Source organism: Rutidosis leptorrhynchoides, chromosome 3, assembly GCF_046630445.1.
Source record: "Rutidosis leptorrhynchoides isolate AG116_Rl617_1_P2 chromosome 3, CSIRO_AGI_Rlap_v1, whole genome shotgun sequence".
Taxonomy (NCBI): Eukaryota; Viridiplantae; Streptophyta; class Magnoliopsida; order Asterales; family Asteraceae; genus Rutidosis; species Rutidosis leptorrhynchoides.
The window spans coordinates 579,646,861-579,667,174 of record NC_092335.1 but is presented as its reverse complement, the minus strand read 5'-3'; the positions used below and the strand labels follow the sequence as shown (position 1 = coordinate 579,667,174).

Genomic DNA, 20,314 nt, shown 5'->3' with positions numbered 1-20,314 from the left:
CACCCGGGGAAGGCAAATTTGGTAGCCGATGCCTTGAGCAGGAAGGACAGAGAACCCATTCGAGTAAAATCTATGAATATAATGATTCATAATAACCTTACTACTCAAATAAAGGAGGCGCAACAAGGAGTTTTAAAAGAGGGAAATTTAAAGGATGAAATACCCAAAGGATCAGAGAAGCATCTTAATATTCGGGAAGACGGAACCCGGTATAGGGCTGAAAGGATTTGGGTACCAAAATTTGGAGATATGAGAGAAATGGTACTTAGAGAAGCTCATAAAACCAGATACTCAATACATCCTGGAACGGGGAAGATGTACAAGGATCTCAAGAAACATTTTTGGTGGCCGGGTATGAAAGCCGATGTTGCTAAATACGTAGGAGAATGTTTGACGTGTTCTAAGGTCAAAGCTGAGCATCAGAAACCATCAGGTCTACTTCAACAACCTAAAATCCCGGAATGGAAATGGGAAAACATTACCATGGATTTCATCACTAAATTGCCAAGGACTGCAAGTGATTTTGATACTATTTAGGTAATAGTTGATCGTCTCACCAAATCAGCACATTTCCTGCCAATAAGAGAAGATGACAAGATGGAGAAGTTAGCACGACTGTATTTGAAGGAAGTCATCTCCAGACATGGAATACCAATCTCTATTATCTCTGATAGGGATGGCAGATTTATTTCAAGATTCTGGCAGACATTACAGCAAGCATTAGGAACTCGTCTAGACATGAGTACTGCCTATCTTCCACAAACTGATGGGCAGAGCGAAAGGACGATACAAACGCTTGAAGACATGCTACGAGTATGTGTTATTGATTTCGGAAACAGTTGGGATCGACATCTACCGTTAGCAGAATTTTCCTACAACAACAGCTACCATTCAAGCATTGAGATGGCGCCGTTTGAAGCACTTTATGGTAGAAAGTGCAGGTCTCCGATTTGTTGGAGTGAAGTGGGGGATAGACAAATTACGGGTCCGGAGATTATACAAGAAACTACCGAGAAGATCATCCAAATTCAACAACGGTTGAAAACCGCCCAAAGTCGACAAAAGAGCTACGCTGACATTAAAAGAAAAGATATAGAATTTGAAATTGGAGAGATGATCATGCTTAAAGTAGCACCTTGGAAAGGCGTTGTTCGATTTGGTAAACGAGGGAAATTAAATTCAAGGTATATTGGACCATTCAAGATTATTGATCGTGTCGGACCAGTAGCTTACCGACTTGAGTTACCTCAACAACTCGCGGCTGTACATAACACTTTCCACGTCTCGAATTTGAAGAAATGTTTTGCTAAAGAAGATCTCACTATTCCGTTAGATGAAATCCAAATCAACGAAAAACTTCAATTCATCGAAGAACCCGTCGAAATAATGGATCGTGAGGTTAAAAGACTTAAGCAAAAAAAGATACCAATTGTTAAGGTTCGATGGAATGCTCGTAGAGGACCCGAGTTCACCTGGGAGCGTGAAGATCAGATGAAGAAGAAATACCCGCATCTATTTCCAGAAGATTCGTCAACACCTTCAACAGCTTAAAATTTCGGGACGAAATTTATTTAACGGGTAGGTACTGTAGTGACCCGAACTTTTCCATGTTTATATATATTAATTGAGATTGATATTTACATGATTAAATGTTTCCAACATGTTAAGCAATCAAACTTGTTAAGACTTGATTAATTAAAATATGTTTCATATAGACAATTGACCACCCAAGTTGACCGGTGATTCACGAACGTTAAAACTTGTAAAAACTATATGATGACATATATATGGATATATATATAGTTAACATGATACTATGATAAGTAAACATATCATTAAGTATATTAACAATGAACTACATATATAAAAACAAGACTACTAACTTAATGATTTTTAAACGAGACATATATGTAACGATTATCGTTGTAAAGACATTTAATGTATATATATCATATTAAGAGATATTCATACATGATAATATCATGATAATATAATAATTTAAAATCTCATTTGATATTATAAACATTGGGTTAACAACATTTAACAAGATCGTTAACCTAAAGGTTTCAAAACAACACTTACATGTAACGACTAACGATGACTTAACGACTCAGTTAAAATGTATATACATGTAGTGTTTTAATATGTATTTATACACTTTTGAAAGACTTCAATACACTTATCAAAATACTTCTACTTAACAAAAATGCTTACAATTACATCCTCGTTCAGCTTCATCAACAATTCTACTCGTATGCACCCGTATTCGTACTCGTACAATACACAGCTTTTAGATGTATGTACTATTGGTATATACACTCCAATGATCAGCTCTTAGCAGCCCATGTGAGTCACCTAACACATGTAGGAACCATCATTTGGCAACTAGCATGAAATATCTCATAAAATTACAAAAATATGAGTAATCATTCATACTCATTCATGACTTATTTACATGAAAACAAAATTACATATCCTTTATATCTAATCCATACACCAATGACCAAAAACACCTACAAACACTTTCATTCTTCAATTTTCTTCATCTAATTGATCTCTCTCAAGTTCTATCTTCATGTTCTAAGTGTTCTTCATATATTCTACAAGTTCTAGTTACATAAAATCAAGAATACTTTCAAGTTTGCTAGCTCACTTCCAATCTTGTAAGGTGATCATCCAACCTCAAGAAATCTTTGTTTCTTACAGTAGGTTATCATTCTAATACAAGGTAATAATCATATTCAAACTTTGGTTCAATTTCTATAACTATAACAATCTTATTTCAAGTGATGATCTTACTTGAACTTGTTTTCGTGTCATGATTCTGCTTCAAGAACTTCGAGCCATCCAAGGATCCGTTGAAGCTAGATCCATTTTTCTCTTTTCCAGTAGGTTTATCCAAGGAACTTAAGGTAGTAATGATGTTCATAACATCATTCGATTCATATATATAAAACTATCTTATTCGAAGGTTTAAACTCGTAATCACTAGAACATAGTTTAGTTAATTCTAAACTTGTTCGCAAACAAAAGTTAATCCTTCTAACTTGACTTTTAAAATTAACTAAACACATGTTCTATATCTATATGATATGCTAACTTAATGATTTAAAACCTGGAAACACGAAAAACACCGTAAAACCGGATTTACGCTGTCGTAGTAACACCGCGGGCTGTTTTGGGTTAGTTAATTAAAAACCATGATAAACTTTGATTTAAAAGTTGTAATTCTGAGAAAATGATTTTTATTATGAACATGAAACTATATCCAAAAATTATGGTTAAACTCAAAGTGGAAGTATGTTTTCTAAAATGGTCATCTAGACGTCGTTCTTTCGACTGAAATGACTACCTTTATAAAAATGACTTGTAACTTATTTTTTCGACTATAAACCTATACTTTTCTGTTTATATTCATAAAATAGAGTTCAATATGAAACCATAGCAATTTGATTCACTCAAAACGGATTTAAAATGAAGAAGTTATGGGTAAAACAAGATTGGATAATTTTTCTCATTTTAGCTACGTGAAAATTGGTAACAAATCTATTCCAACCATAACTTAATCAACTTGTATTGTATATTATGTAATCTTGAGATACCATAGACACGTATACAATGTTTCGACCTATCATGTCGACACATCTATATATATTTCGGAACAACCATAGACACTCTATATGTGAATGTTGGAGTTAGCTATACAGGGTTGAGGTTGATTCCAAAATATATATAGTTTGAGTTATGATCAATACTGAGATACGTATACACTGGGTCGTGGATTGATTCAAGATAAAATTTATCGATTTGTTTCTGTACATCTAACTGTGGACAACTAGTTATAGGTTACTAACGAGGACAGCTGACTTAATAAACTTAAAACATCAAAATATATTAAAAGTGTTGTAAATATATTTTGAACATACTTTAATATATATGTATATATTGTTATAGGTTCGTGAATCAACAGTGGCCAAGTCTTACTTCCCGACGAAGTAAAAATCTGTGAAAGTGAGTTATAGTCCCACTTTTAAAATCTAATATTTTTGGGATGAGAATACATGCAGGTTTTATAAATGATTTACAAAATAGACACAATTACGTGAAACTACATTCTATGGTTGAATTATCGAAATCGAATATGCCCCTTTTTATTAAGTCTGGTAATCTAAGAATTAGGGAACAGACACCCTAATTGACGCGAATCCTAAAGATAGATCTATCGGGCCCAACAAGCCACATCCAAGGTACCTGATGTTTTAGTACTTCGAAATTTATATCATATCCGAAGGGTGTCCAAAATTATGGGGATATTCTTATATATGCATCTTGTTAATGTCGGTTACCAGGTGTTCAACATATGAATGATTTTTATCTCTATGTATGGGATGTGTATTGAAATATGAAATCTTGTGGTCTATTATTATGATTTGATATATATAGGTTAAACCTATAACTCACCAACATTTTTGTTGACGTTTTAAGCATGTTTATTCTCAGGTGATTATTAAGAGCTTCCGCTGTCGCATACTTAAATAAGGACGAGATTTGGAGTCCATGCTTGTATGATATTGTGTAAAAACTGCATTCAAGAAACTTATTTTGTTGTAACATATTTGTATTGTAAACCATTATGTAATGGTCGTGTGTAAACAGGATATTTTAGATTATCATTATTTGATAATCTACGTAAAGCTTTTTAAACCTTTATTGATGAAATAAAGGTTATGGTTTGTTTTAAAATGAATGCAGTCTTTGAAAAACGTCTCATATAGAGGTCAAAACCTCGCAACGAAATCAATTAATATGGAACGTTTTTAATCAATAAGAACGGGACATTTCATTAAGATGCATCGTACAACATCAAGGTGAGGCTTCTTCGGATTGCTCATGTATCGACTAACCACTCCAACTGCATAAGATATATCTGGCCGGCTTATTGTGAGATAAATAAGACTTCCGACCATCTTTCGATACATGGTAACATCTTGAAGACATTTTCCTTCATCTGCTCGTAGTTTTGTATTCGGATCCATCGGAGTTGAGATAGGTTTGCAATTAAGCATTCCGTACTTTTGTAAAAGATCTCGCGCATATTTCTGTTGTCCCAGAAATAATCCTTCTCTTTTCTGCTCTATTTCGAGTCCAAGAAAATGTTTGAGTTCTCCAAGCTCCTTCATATGAAAACTGAAAGACAGATTCTCCCTTGTTCTTTGGATCTCCTCATAGTGATCTCCCGTGATGATTAAGTCATCCACATTTACTAGCACTATGGCTAGTTTTCCTTGATCTTGTTTCACAAATAAACTAGAATCTGAAGGAGCAACTGTGAAACCACTTTGTACTAAGAACTCGCCAATCTTCCCGTACCAAGCTCTTGGAGCCTGCTTCAAGCCGTATAGTGCTTTCTTTAATTTGCAGACATGCTCAGGATGGATCTTGTTCTCAAAGCCTCTTGGTTGCTCCATATAAATGTCTTTGTCAAGTTCTCCATGTAAGAAAGCGTTCTTGACATCCATCTGCCATAACTTCCAAGATTTGCTAGCAGCTAAAGCTAGTAGAGCTCGAATTGTTGTGATCTTCGCCACTGGACTAAACGTTTCTTCATAATCCAGCCCATATTATTGAGAAAAACCTCTAGCAACAAGTCGAGCTTTATACCTTTCAATGGAGCCATCTGATCGAGTCTTCACCTTGTAAACCCATTTACAAGATATTGGTTTTACATCTTTTGGCTTTGGAACTAAACTCCATGTCTTGTTTTCTTTTAGTGCATTAATTTCTTCTTCCATCGCTTTCTGCCATTCTTGACTTTGTGCTGCTTCTTCATAAGAGGAAGGCTCAATAGGTATTGATTCATCCACATGAGCAGCATTGGCATACCTCGGATTAGGTTGCCTCGGCCTTGTTGATCTCCGTAATTCTTGCACATGCTCCTCGGCATCCATTTGGCTTGGACGAACCTCTTCGGATGTAGATTGATGTACCCCAGTTTTCCATGGACTCGTTTCCTTAGAGTACGATCCATCTCCTTCTTTAATTGGATCCGATATGTGCTCTTTATGTTCTTCTTTCTCTTCTGGAACTTCTTCTAATCCATGAGATTCTGGAAGCTCTATCTTTTGAGGTGACCACCATGAAGAAGCTTCATCAAATACCACATTTCTTGAAGTATGACACTTTCCAGTATTTGGATCACAACATCTCCATCCTTTTCTTGATTCATCATAACCGACAAAAATGCATCGGATTGCCTTCTTATCAAATTTGCTTCGTAGATGATCTGGTACGAAGACGTAGCATACACATCCAAAAACCTTGAGATGGTTGACGGTTGGCTTGATCTTCCATAATCTTTCATATGGTGAAATATATCCCAACTTTGTTTGTGGGAGTCTGTTAATCACGTATGAAGCCGTCCTCATACATTCGGCCCAAAATCTTCCTGGTACATTCTTACCATGAAGCATACTTCGACAGGTTTCAGCAAGATGACGATTCTTACGTTCTGCCACTCCATTCTGTTGTGGAGTATTAGGGCAAGTTAATTGCCTTCTGATCTTGTGCTTCTCAAGATAGATATTGAACTCGGTTGATAAATATTCTCCTCCATTATCTGTGCGTAAGCATCGAATCTTAGTATTGAGCTCACTTTCTACCTTGTTCTTGAACTCTTTAAACTTCAGAAAAGTCTCTGACTTCTCCTTCATGAAGTAAACCCACACATATCTTGAGAAGTCATCAATGAATGTCACCATATATTTCATACCTCCAAGTGATGTTTGTTTCACTGGTCCGAAGACATCTGAGTGTATTAGCTCTAGTGGTGTCTTGGACTGATGCGCTGACTCCTTGAATGGCAATTGATGAGCTTTGCCAAATTGACATCCAGCACATATTGTATCTGTTCGGATATTAATTTGAGGAAGCCCATTTACTATGTGTTTTACCATCATCTCCTTTAACTTGTTGTAGCCCACATGCCCAAGACGTTCATGCCAAAGATCAGCCGTCTCATTTTTTCGAGTCTTATCCACATATGCTGTTTCAGCAGATAGTACATAGACCGACTCTATTCTTCTTCCTTGCATAATTGGATTGCCAACCACCTTCACTCTCTTGAATACGGACACATCTTCTGGTCCAAAGAGCACATAGTTCCCTTCTGCTGTTAATTGTGGTACTGACAGTAAATTCTTCTTTAGGCCAGGGACAAGATACACCTTCTCGAGTTGGAGCTTATGAGAGTCGCCTTCACTTGGAATTATTGTCTTTCCAATGTGAGAAATAGACAACCTTGAATTGTTGGCTGTCAACACGACTCTCTTTCCTTTGTAATCCTCCATTTCTTGCAGCTTCGTCCCATCGTTGGTCATATGATTTGAGCACCCAGAATCGATGATCCAATCATCTTTGTAGTTTATTTTTGACTTTAAAGTTGTTGTAAGAGCTTGATCATCTATGTCAGCTTCAACAGAGAGTCCAGCTTCTGCATCCCATGTTTCCTCATTAATGGTTGCTTCGAATGTGACCTCTTTCTTCTCATCTCTTGCGGCGGCCACATTTCCTTCGAAAGTTCGCCTTCTGGGGAATCTACATTCTCGAGCAAAATGACCCTTCTTGCCACAATTGAAGCATTCACCATTCTTTCTCTTATCATTTTCCCCGTATTGTTGGCGATGATCTCTTCTTCCTTGTTGAGCTCCCCCTGAAGCGTTGCCTTTTGATTTTGGGTGACCCTTCCACCCATATGTCTTACTTTCTTTCATCGCCTCTTGTCTTTGAGATGTTGCTTTCTTCTTATTGGTGAAAAGTGCATCTTCTCCGTCTTTTATGGTTACTTCATTCATCTGCTTGGCTAATGCCTCTTGATTAGCCAATAGATTCTCCAGCTCTATTAATGATGGTTGAGTAGGCCATCCTCTCACAGCGGCTATAAATCCATTATACTCGGATCTTAAGCCATGGATCATAATTCTCTTTATCCTTGCATCACTCACTTTCTCTTCAGGAGCAAGCTGAGATATCACACGGCAAATAGATTTCACCTTGGTGAAATACTGGGAAATAGACAAACTTCCTTGTGAGATACCTGCGAGCTCATTTTCCAAGAGCTGGAGGCGTGCTTCATTCTTCTTTGAAAATAACTTGTCAAAAGTTTCCCAAGCTGCCTTCGGTGTTTTCTCGTCACGGATGTGCTCCAATAGATCCTCCTCGATTGTAGTCTTCAGTATAAATAAAGCCTTTCCGGCCTTAATGTTCCATTTTCTCGAGGCTTCGGCATTTTCTTTCGGTGGAGGCATTGTGTCACTACCAGCAACTATTTCCCATAAATCCTGTCCTTGTAGGTAAGATTCTATACAAGTTCGCCAATAACCATAGTTGTGGTTATTGAGACTCTTGATTCCACTGCTCGTACTAGCAAGATCTGCCATCATGACGTCCAACGTCCAATAAGCTTGGTCCCTGACCGATGAGCTTTCACAGTTCCTAACTGTGCTCCGACAGAATCTCCCTTAGAGCCTTGGTGAAAACAAGTCGATGTAAACGTTCAACGTTTACCGATTTCCTCCACTAGAAATGGTCCCGAAAGACCCGCTCTGATACCAATTGTTGGAAGCTTTGACGAGCCCAACACACCCACTATAGAGGATCTAGACTATACTAGACTCACTACACCAACACTTTGACGTTGATTAGCCTTTAATTTTATAAATCCTTAGTGCACAATAATACTTAGGCGACAGTGTCGACCATATATCGTTCAGGCGTTATAACCGACCATATATCACTTAGGCGGCAGAGCCGACCATATAATAAAAATAACACAAGTGCACTAAGAACTTAAACACAAACTAAGGCTTAATCGGGAAACTTAACAAAGAACACCTTTATTAATACAAAATGTAATTACAATATTACTCACTCACCACACTTTCTTTCTACTCGCTACTTGTAAGCGTTCTTTCTCTAACTCACTCTTTTCTTACTTCTTCACAACTCTCACAACTTCACACAACACAAATGAAATCTCCTCCCATATTTATACTACTCCATGGAACATTCTAGAACCTAGATATTTCCATGGATATATAAATATCTAGATATTTCTACAACCTACAAATATCTAGATTTTTCTTTTACATTTCAATTTCTAGATTTTTCTCTCATATTCTAATATCTAGGTATTTTCTTATACATATTAATATCTAGTTATTTTACCCATATACATTTACTAATTCCATATTATTCTAAATTTGCATTGTATTTTAACAAATATTTCAGATCAGATGTTACATTATATTATTATAATGGTATAATAATGTTTCAAAGTGTTTTAAACTCACACAGTCTGCATAAAATGAATTAGTCAAGCTTAATCCCACTCAATTTAATATTATAGTTCAAAGTTACTTGAAAAGTATTCGTTATCGTCTTTTATGCAGCCACTGATGTGTTTGTATGGATGATCAAGAAGATATCAGTCAGTGTACTTGGTGGAGCTACAACACTGTGGGTGTTTTTATAATTGCTTGAGTACCATTTGCTTACTTCGGTATGCTACTTTATGATACTCTCATTTGTTGTGCTCTAATTGTATGCTATAAAGGGTAGTTTATGGTACATATATGATAAGATAATGTAAAATTAACTGTACAATTTACCTATATGATAATTTAGTGTTGTACATATTTAGAGCAAGACTGTTGTAATTTGTCAGTTCCATTGTACAGCAAAGTTGTATTTAATGTGACTTCAACCAGTTGAAATGCAATGTAACCCTATAATATTGTTAAATGAATTTTGGAAGCTTTTGTTATGTTATATTTTGGCTTCAAAAGTTCAAATTGTCAATCTTCTCTTGAAAACGTTCGCATACAATTAGAACAAGATACACACTAATGTTTATAGGTTGACAATTTCGTCATATTCTCCGACTGATACAATTGCACTTTGCATATGGAACTTGCTGAAAATGGAACTGACAAATTTATCTTTGACTGACCGGGATTGACATTTGCAGCATTCTATAAAGAAAATGTTTGTATGGGTCAGTTGTGAGTTGTGACCTTGGAATCGTGGGACCACAGGCTACAGAAATGCTAACTAGGAGATAAATCCAATGATTTTTTTAAAAGAATTTAATGGTGAAGACGATGTGATGTTAGTTTAGGGCTTTTTCATGTTCATTCTTACTGCTTGTATGATTATTTGTTGAACAAAGTTGTCTAAGTTGATTAGGTAAAGATAAAATGAGATATGTTAATTCCATTTGTTTACCTTATATAACTGATGAGAGCATATTTAATTGGTAGGTGAATATATGAGGAAGGTCATCGCACTGCAAAGCTTGTGGAGATAATGAAAGATTAACCAAATAAGAAATTCAAACTTTTGAGTATGAAAAGTTCACTCGGTCACCTTTATTCGCGGTTCGTTCTATTATAACTGTGCTGTCAATATTCTTTGCCAACATCAAGTTTGTGATTACTTTGAACATAGAGTTACTAATTCACTTAAATTATTTGCACATCCTTTGAAGCTGTCAATCTGAACTTGCTGACAAAAGATTCTAGAATAAGCAGCAAGGAATATAATGCTATGATCATGAAAAGAGTTATTTACTACCAGACATATCTTACATGGAAATGAGTCATGGTTGAAAGCATTAAATAGATGCATCTCTAAATCCCGGCCAACGCAAAGAGATCTTATAGATAGATACTATAGTTGGGATGTATGATGGCTAAAACTCATCAATGAAAACTTCTATTCTTAACTTTCCTTTCTTGGAACCGAGTAAGATTGTTGTACAAAATTAAGGAATATAAAGATTGATAGTTAATTCAGTATGATTTATTTATTTATTACTTGGGTAATGTTACATAAAAGTAAAAAACTGGATGGATGATCAAAATGCCAGGTTTGCTGAATATATAAATAAAGCAAGGGATAAACTTTGTGCTTCAGAAGATAAGGTATTATGTGTGGTTGTTTGTTTAGAAGATATTAATTCTCAATTTTTTTTTTTTTTTTTTTTTTTTTTTTTTTTTTTTTTTTTTTTTTTTTTAGATCAATTACTCAAATTTCTTTAGATCAATTATCATTTAAGATTTCTTCTTGTGAGTTTGTAGGAGAAAACTTTGAAGCATAAAATGCAAGAAGATGTTCCTAAAGCAATAATACCAAATCATGTTGTTCCTTTTACAATTAAGTAGCTGAAGCATGTGCTAAAATGCTTGCATGTATATCAATGGTCTCTGCAGGTGGGTGTTTTTTTCTTATGTGATTTTTTGATAAAACATTTGATAATTATACTATATGTCAATAGAACACATCCGTATTTACTGTTCATTTACTAATTGTCTTTATATTTAAACTCATTTAGTCAAGTCTATACTTCAGTCTTTCCATAGTTCCTCTTGGTTGACCCTTTCAAATACCAAATTACAACTTTTGACATCATGTTGTAAATATTAAGCTTTTATCAAACTTTCACGGCTTCACCCATATAATTTGTTTTATATACATATATATATACACACACACACACACACACGAAGTACTATTTAAAGTTTGCTCTACATGGACTTTTTACTTGTACCAAGTTGTCAACAGTTGCTTTTTTTCAGTTGCTTGCTTGCATATGAAGAAAGGCGTGATGCCTTGGGAACTGAGCCAATCTTCACGGACAACAAAGGACGACTTTACTTGATATTAAAAGGGTGTTTCGACATACCTAGTATGAAGTTTGTAGTTGCTTTTAATATGTAATTTGGTTGCTTATCGCAAATTTTCTACTGATATAGTAACTGGGTTGATACTTGATACACTTGGTAAATGGTTGACAAATAGTTCTTATATTATGACATGGTACTGATGGATATAATTTGTCTTAAGGTAACAAAGGTCCTTTTCTTTGAATATGTTAGAAGCTACTAAGTTGATGTTACGTTCATACGGAGTATATTCACTGTTATGTAATTGTCAATTACCATGTTTAGCCAATCTTATATACCAAGTAGCCTTCACCAACTTGTGTAAACCGTACGAAACTGTAGCAATTGGAAGACCTCTAGATGGGTTGAAAGAATATCAGCTGTATGTGTATGGAAACAGAGATATGGTAGAACTTGGCTTCATGACCATTGTTGGTTCTTTAACAAGTGCCTAATTGCTGCATGTACACTTATTGCCGTTGGAAACTGATGTACATAACTTGACAAATTTAGTTAATCGGTCACTATTACCCAACTTATACACCACATATGTGAATTTACATATGTGAATTTGTCTAAACTTTCCAATGCGGGTTTATGGTTTAGAGTTTTGATTTAACATTGATTTTTCATTCGAATACAATTCATTTAAATGTATTATCTTATTTCAAAATCTCGCGAAATCGCAAATTATAAACTAGTATATAATAATAATTGTAATTGTAATTGTAATTGTATTGTAATGTAGTAATAGTAACAATAATAATAATAATAATAATAATAATAATAATAATAATAATAATAATAATAATAATAATAATAATAATAATAATAATAATAATAATAATAATAATAATAATAATAATAATAACATTATTATTTATATATAAATTAAAATTACAATAATTAAGGGTTTTCAATTATATTTAGCAGATAATAAAAAAACAAAGTCTTCAATGTTACCTTCAGGCCACATCTTCTCTGCAAACATGGTTCGCAAATCTTAAAAAACAAAAAAAAAATATTTAAAAAAATAAACATCAAATGTTCCCTTCTCCATTAAACATTCACCATTTTCACAAGTTCTTCATCATTAAACTTCATTTTTTTTTATTGAATCATATACACCATTTTATACAGAAGATTAGTACTAACTGTTTGTTTTAGGAGGGCCATGGCCCACTCATGCCCTCTCAAAGATCCGCCATTGCACATACACATACACACATAATATCATATCTAGCCCTCTTCACCAAGCGGGAGCAAGATAGTTAAACAAGATCGCCTAAAATAAAATGTTAAATCGACTAGATTATTCTCATTTGCAAAATCTCAGAATATTCGACTAACATTAATTGTTAGTTAATATATTTATAAAGAACAAAAAAAAAAAAAAAAAAAAAAAAAAAAAAAAAAAAAAAAAAAAAAAAAAAACCGGTGGACAAAGTCAAACCAGGTCAATCTGAATAATTTTGATCCATAATTAAACGTTTAGCTGTCTTGACCCAATTCAACACATTACCCAACAAGCCCGTTTCGCATCTCTAGCTATATAATCACAGATATTAGAATATATAAGTATAAATATTTGAATGACAAATTTGCATACCTTATATGTTAAGATTAAACATCACTATTTAAATTTCATAATATTCCTCAAAACAACTCAATTCACTTCTTAAACATCAATGCAGAGACTAATTTTTCATGAGTATAATTTTTCAGAGACTTTACTCTACTTGCTAAAATTAAATTAAAATTTTTATACGTAGTAGTTTATGCCCGCGACGAAGCACGACAATTCACCATACTTGTTTGTGTTCAAATATGAACCAAAAAAAGTCTTCATACGAGCTCTAAATCTCTTCTTCATAAATTCATAACCTATTGAAAGCGTTTTGAACATGCGCCCCAACTTCTTGCCCTTTAAATCAACTGTCTCAAAATCCGAACGTAGGAAGAGCAATTGGGGATAATTTTGATGTACACTCATTAATCCGACCTCATGGATATTATTATTATTGTCTCTTTTAAACTTAGAGAATATAATTCTATTAATATCCATGATGACACGAGTGTCCGAATCATAAAAGCATTTGATATCTTCACTATCCGTTAAAACGAATTTTTTTTTAACTAGTAATAATTGGGGACATGTTTACAGAACTAGTAACCTGAGAAAGAATTTTTACAAATCTAGTAAAACCGGTGTTTGAAACACCGGGTTGCAACTTTTCACCCCAAACCGGTGTTTCAAACGCCGGTTTGGGTGCACTTTTTCCGGATTGTCCCACGATCAGATGCTTTTATGCCACCCGTTTCCACCCGTGTCGTTGGATGTTTGACCAAATGACAAAAAGTACCCAAACTGGCATTTGAAACACCGGTTTGGGGTGAAAAGTTGCAACCCGGTGTTTCAAACACCGGTTTTACTAGATTTGTAAAAATCATTTCAAAATTTCTAGTTCTGTAAACATGTCCCCAATTATTACTAGTTAAAAAAAAATTCCCGTTAAAACATACATTTTCTCCCATGATTCATCAATAATCCGACGAACCCAAATCTCCAATGAACCATTTGGCGACCTGTAAGCAAACCCCAATTTATCTTCGTACTTCACCAGTTTCTTTAATGTGGTATGTTGATTATCATTGGTTGCGGTAGGTAACGGAAAACATGTCCATGTCTCCAAATTAGCATCAATCTTCAAGACTTCATTGTTATACTTCACGTAAAATGAGTTACCTACGGTTATAGGTTGTTGAGTAAAATCAGTTTTACCATATGGTAATCGTATAGGTTTCATTACTCTCCATTTCCACTTCATTGAATCGAAGATTTCACAACTATAAAAAATCCAAAAAGAACGCGATTAATTAGTACTATATCCTAATTTTAACCCTTCTTAATTTGAGAAATCAACAAATCATTATATAAAAATATATATTAAAGTTATGATGTAAACATACAATAAATGATTAAATAAATTAATAAAGCTTCGCAAATTTTAGTTACTTTAATCAAATCATTATCAATATATAAAACAATACTATATACATACCTGCTATAATCTATATGTTCAGAAAATCCGATGATCTTGTAATGCAATGGATTAGAACCCATCAAGATGATAGCAACTAATTTATCAGAATATGGTGAAATGGTTCTCGGATTCGGTAATTGCAAGACCTGTTTAGTAGAAGGTTTACAAACGTAGTAATCCGTACTCCACCTCTCGAAGACAACAATTCCTTGCTCTGAAGATGCCAACATGCGAGCGTAACGTGGCAGAAAATTAAAATCGAGAGTTTTTGAGTCACGTGATGGTGCAAATTCAGGGCTTGTATTGCGGCTTTGTATGAGAAAACCAGACACAACGGCGTTTCTTTGCTTGTATAGGTCCCAAAAATACGAGCTATATGTTAGCGAACAAATTTCTTTGCTTGTACAACGAAGAGTGTATAGTGTCTTCAACGTTGTTCGTAAAAAAATCTCTACCTTCATATATTGTCGTTAGAAAACATGGAATCTATTAGATAATATTGATAATTCGTAATCAATAGCTAGCTAATACTCGTACAATGGATTTCTACTTATATTCTAATACTAACAAACTAAAAGACATAAAATCGAAGCTAGCGTTCTGTTATAACAGAGTTAAACAGATACTTGAGTTTGTTTATAGCTCAATTAAGTGCATGGCATGCCTGTTTCTCACGAGCATTGCATGCTTGTAATTGAACTAATAACATAGATCTATCGATAGAAAGCATAAAAAAGAAAGAAGAAAGCGATACCTCAGCCATGGTTTTGAATTGGGAATGAAACCGACGAAAACTTCCAGATAATAAACCCTAATCGAGTAATTGTCGAATCGCATAAATTTGGCCGTCCCGATTCTTATTTATTTCCCGTGAACAGTTTTGAAATACCCCTAATGAAAATCTTCCAATCACAAAACAGCCCCTAAATTTATTACATTCGGAAAATCAAATTTCAATGTTTAATAAATTATGATTGTCTACAAAATAAAAACTTTCCTAAATTTTTTTTTGAACAACTAAAATTTTATAAACAAAACCCCCTAGCAAGCAGTTTAGGAAAGGCCACAAACGAACAAGATTACAACTGCTAAAACGCCACGAAAAAGGGACCAACAAACTTACAGTGGCTTAATGCGCCAATCGTTCCAACTCACGTTACTTCTATTACGATTACAATACCAATTAAAAGCAAAATTACGAATAGAATCAAAAACAAGTTCCTTCTTCAACTCATGAGAGTCGAAAATGACTCCGTTTCTAAACCTTCATATATGCCATAACGCAGTCGCGACTATCACATATAACTTAATCTTCGAAATGGACGATGCATGCCAACTCTCGAACGACTCTAACCAATCGGACCAGTTGCTGACCTCCAGCCACTGAACGTCTACCCAAGCTTTGATACTTCTCCATATACTCCGCGCAAAAACACAATCGAAAAAGACATGATCCGTGGATTCAATCCAGTGATCGCACAACACGCACCCAATGGCCTCAATCTCCACACATCATCTTGAAAAATTTAGTCTTGTTGGAAGACGATCTAAAGAGATTCTCCAAAGCAAAACATTTACTTTACGAGGAATTAGGTTAATCCATCTTGTTTTAGTACCGCAACTGTGCAAATAACCATCGTCTAGCATGGCTCTAGTTGAGCTGACAGAAAATGTACCATCTTCACTAGTGCCCCACTCCCAAGAGTCCCCGATCGCTGTTAAGCGAATATTTCCAAGATCATTCTCAAGATCACGAAGCACAGCAAGGTTGCAGGGACAAATATTTCTACTAGACCATTCCCACTTCCACCCGTCTGACCCTAATCGATCCGCAATGTAACAACCCTCATTTATATCCAAATGACACAGCCTAGCATATCTAGACTTTAAAGTTCCGACACCTCTCCAATTGTCTAGCCAAAATCTTGTCGACAAGCCATTGCCAACCTTTACCCGCAACACGTTCCCGGGTAACAAACCATCACTTTTTAACTTGGCAAACAACCTCACAATTGGCACCATGTACTTGCACCCCTAACAGTGGAACCATCTGTACCAGCTTGTTGCCCATGAATTGCCTTAATTATTTTTACCCACAAATTATTTGGATTATGAACAAATCTCCAAATCCATTTCACAAAAAGTGCATGATTAAACGATCGAAGGCTACCGATTTGAAGGCCCCCATTATCAAACGTGTTGAATACTTGATCCCAACGAACCCAATGCATTTTATTAATCCCGTTCGAACAACCCCCAAAAAATTTAGCTTGAATCGCTTCAAGCTCATTAATAACGGTTTCTGGACATTTATAAAGTGAAAAATAATAGATGGCTAAACTGCCAAGAATGGACTTGATTAGAGTTAACCGGCTACCGATAGATAACAAATTACCTTTCCAACCCGACAATCTTTTATTGAATCGATCAATAGGACTCTTCCAATTATTGATTAACCGCATATTAGAGCCCATCAGGACACCAAGATAAGTGAAAGGGAAATTCCCTTTAATACAACCGACTTGCGCTGCATAATCTACGATGACCGAATCACCTACCCCAATACCGTATAGCTGAGATTTATCATAATTAATTTTCAGACCCGAGCAACTATGAAAAAAGTCGAGCACCTGCAGCAATCCATCGAGACTTTCCCTACACCAATTAGCAACTAATATCGCATCATCAACATAAAAAAGATGAGAAATATGATACGAATCGTTACCCACACTAGCACACCGAATGTCACCCGAATCAATCCTTTGTTTCATGCATAAGTGAAGACCTTCCATAACAATGAGAAATAAAAAGGGACTTACATGATCGCCTTGTCAAAGCCCTCTCTTCACTATGAACTCGTTAGTGGGGCTTCCGTTAACGAGAATCGAAGTTCTGGCAGAATGAAGACACATCCTAACCCACGATCTCCAAATATCTCCAAAACCTAGCAATCCCAACATGTAATCCAAAAAATCCCAATTAACCGTATCATAAGCCTTCTCAAAGTCTACCTTCAAAATCATTAACTTCTTTTTATTCTACTTATACTACTCGAAAGTTTCGTTAAGAATCAAAGGTCCGTCGAGTATGTGTCTACCACTAATATACGCCGACTGCTCTTTACACATAATTTTATCAATCATTTTGGCCAGTCGGTTAGCAAGAATTTTAGTGATGATTTTATAAACCACTCCAATGAGGGAAATCAGACGAAAATCTTTAATACTCGTAGGATTAGTAATCTTATGGATTAAAGAGATAAATGCCGAACCAGCTCCTCTCGGCATCCTACGATCCGAGAATGCTTTGATCACCGTGTCCACCAAGATACCTCTTAAAACATCCCAATATCTCTTAATAAATGCAAAAGAAAAGCCGTCCGGACCAGGAGACTTGTTACTACCACAATCCCAAATAGCGTTAAAATATTCTGTCACATTTCTTCATCTTCTGTCACATTTCTTTCCAGCAACATATTATCACCTGCTTGAAGGAAACCTTCTGGAATAAGGCGACTGGCCAATAACTGATGCATTAACCTTATCAAACTTAGTTGAATAGAATTCAAAAAAGCATGTTTAATAGCCGACGGGTCCATAATCCATTCATCATTTAACGAAATCCCCTTCACCATTTGCACACTTCTCCTCCGTTTCAGTAAATTATGAAAAAAGCTAGAATTTTCGTCACCTTCAACATCCCATTTAACCTGAGATTTTTGCATGATGTCGGAAACTTCTATCCTTTGTAAACTAGACAGCTCATTAACCAAATTACACCTTTCGGTTTTTTCTTCATCGTTGGACACTCCATTTTCGATGTTAGTTTCAACCTCATTTATTCTATTTAGCACCTCCTGCTTCCTGGATACCTCTTGACACCTCTTGATGTTCACCCAATCTTTTTTCTTTAGTTTAACCGTTTTCATCGACAAGTGATAAGAGTTGTTATTATCAAATTCATTCAAGACAGTATTGCGAACCATAGTATCGAATCCAGGAGCATCGAACCATGAATGAAAAACTTGAACGAAATGGGACTAAAATCATTCTTAGAATTATGACAAAAAAGAGGGAGATGATCCGATAAACCTCTTGGAAGATTCGTCAGATGTAATTCTGAAAACGAGTTCAAAACATCAGACGAAACTAGCACCCTGTCAAGCCGACTCATCTTCGTTGCGAACTTGTTCACCCAAGTAAACCGACCGTCACCTAGTTGTAAATCCACCAAGCCAACATCGCCAATGAACGTGTTAAAGTCATTAGCCTCAGATTCATTAAAGATGGAACCAAAACGTTCACTAGCCTCTTTGACGACGTTAAAGTCGCCAAACAACACAAAAGCCCCATCATGATTTGAGATAAACGACCTAAGCTTATTCCATAAAACCATCTTCAAATGTGATGCTTGAGGGCTATAAACGTTAATCACATAGTAATCCATGTCTGATGAAATCCATTTACCTTTAACAATAACGAAATTCTCCCCTCGTACCAAATACGGTCCTTCACAAAATAGTTCGGGTCCCAAATAGAGATGATACCACCTGAGAAGCCTCTAGAAAGGCTACATGCGTAGTCAAAAGAAAAATTACCCCACATCGTTTTAATCCTAAATAACTCAAGTCTCGGCATCTTCGATTCTTGAATCCCCAAAAAGTAAATATTATTTGCGAAACATATATTCTTAACCCACACCCTTTTACTCCTCTTCTTACAACCCCTCAAATTTAACGAAATGAGCCTCATTGATCAACAGTTATCACTCCAATTTGATTGATCAGCATGGTGCAAAGCTCTCTGAATTTAGCTTCATCAAAGCCCACTTTTGTACCTGCTTTAGCAGCCGCATCTATTTCGCTAAGAAGAATAGACGAGTAGTTATTATCTTTGGATTGAAGGGGACTCATGAAATCTTCATTAGCTTTTTCTGGATCGTCAGCATGATCCCCCTTTCCTGTTTCATTTTTATATTTCGTTGAACTACCCCCATTATTCAGCTCATCACCCCCTTTAACAGTATTATCACATCTTTTAGTAGAATTAATATCAACTTTCTGGTCCCCATGTTCCCCAAAACTAAAACCACTTTCAAATTATTTAGTAGCATTCTTGTATGATTCATTTTCAAAACATGATGGCACTGTTGACCCATCATCATCCGAATCTGATTCTATGTCTTCGTCACCTTCAATCTTAGCCATCCAAGAACCTACTTCACGTACATTAACTTTAAATTGTACCCCATTAATAGAAACATCCACCTCTTCATCAATGCGATCGTTTTGTTTAGTTGCCAAACATATTCTACCAATACTCATGGCACCCGACTTATTGCTCTCAAAAAACACAAATCTGCCCACCGCATTAGCAACCTTTTTGTACGCATTAGGGTGCCAGCCACATAATGGCATCCCAATGACCTCAATCCATGCCAAACGTTCTTCCACCACAAAATTCTTAGCCACGGGTCTAATGACCGAATAGACTGTTTTCAACATCTCATTTACCTTGAAAGCAGCGCAAGAATCAACCGAATTGAAAACGC

General features: G+C 35.4%; 1 protein-coding gene and 1 long non-coding RNA gene across 3 annotated transcripts in view; one reads left to right on the top strand and one right to left on the bottom strand.

Moving 5' to 3' along the window:
• Positions 1-11,940, top strand: part of LOC139898699 (uncharacterized) — a 39,591-nt gene extending 27,651 nt beyond the window's left edge. The window contains exons 2-7 of one of the 2 annotated variants that reach the window (XR_011777103.1): positions 9,447-9,556; positions 10,317-10,433; positions 10,544-10,800; positions 10,925-10,979; positions 11,136-11,267; positions 11,634-11,939. This is a non-coding gene — a long non-coding RNA (uncharacterized lncRNA). Of the gene's footprint in view, positions 1-9,446; positions 9,557-10,316; positions 10,801-10,924; positions 10,980-11,135; positions 11,268-11,633 lie in introns of both variants that reach the window. The other variant, XR_011777102.1, reaches the window with a different exon arrangement.
• A 6,257-nt stretch (positions 11,941-18,197) lies between these two features.
• On the bottom strand, positions 18,198-19,210 carry LOC139902130 (uncharacterized). The gene is made up of 2 exons (XM_071884783.1): positions 18,920-19,210; positions 18,198-18,803 (listed from the first exon to the last, which is right to left on the bottom strand). The coding sequence occupies exons 1-2, from the start codon at positions 19,208-19,210 to the stop codon at positions 18,198-18,200; spliced, it is 897 nt and encodes a 298-aa protein (XP_071740884.1).
• Positions 19,211-20,314: the final 1,104 nt, after the last annotated feature.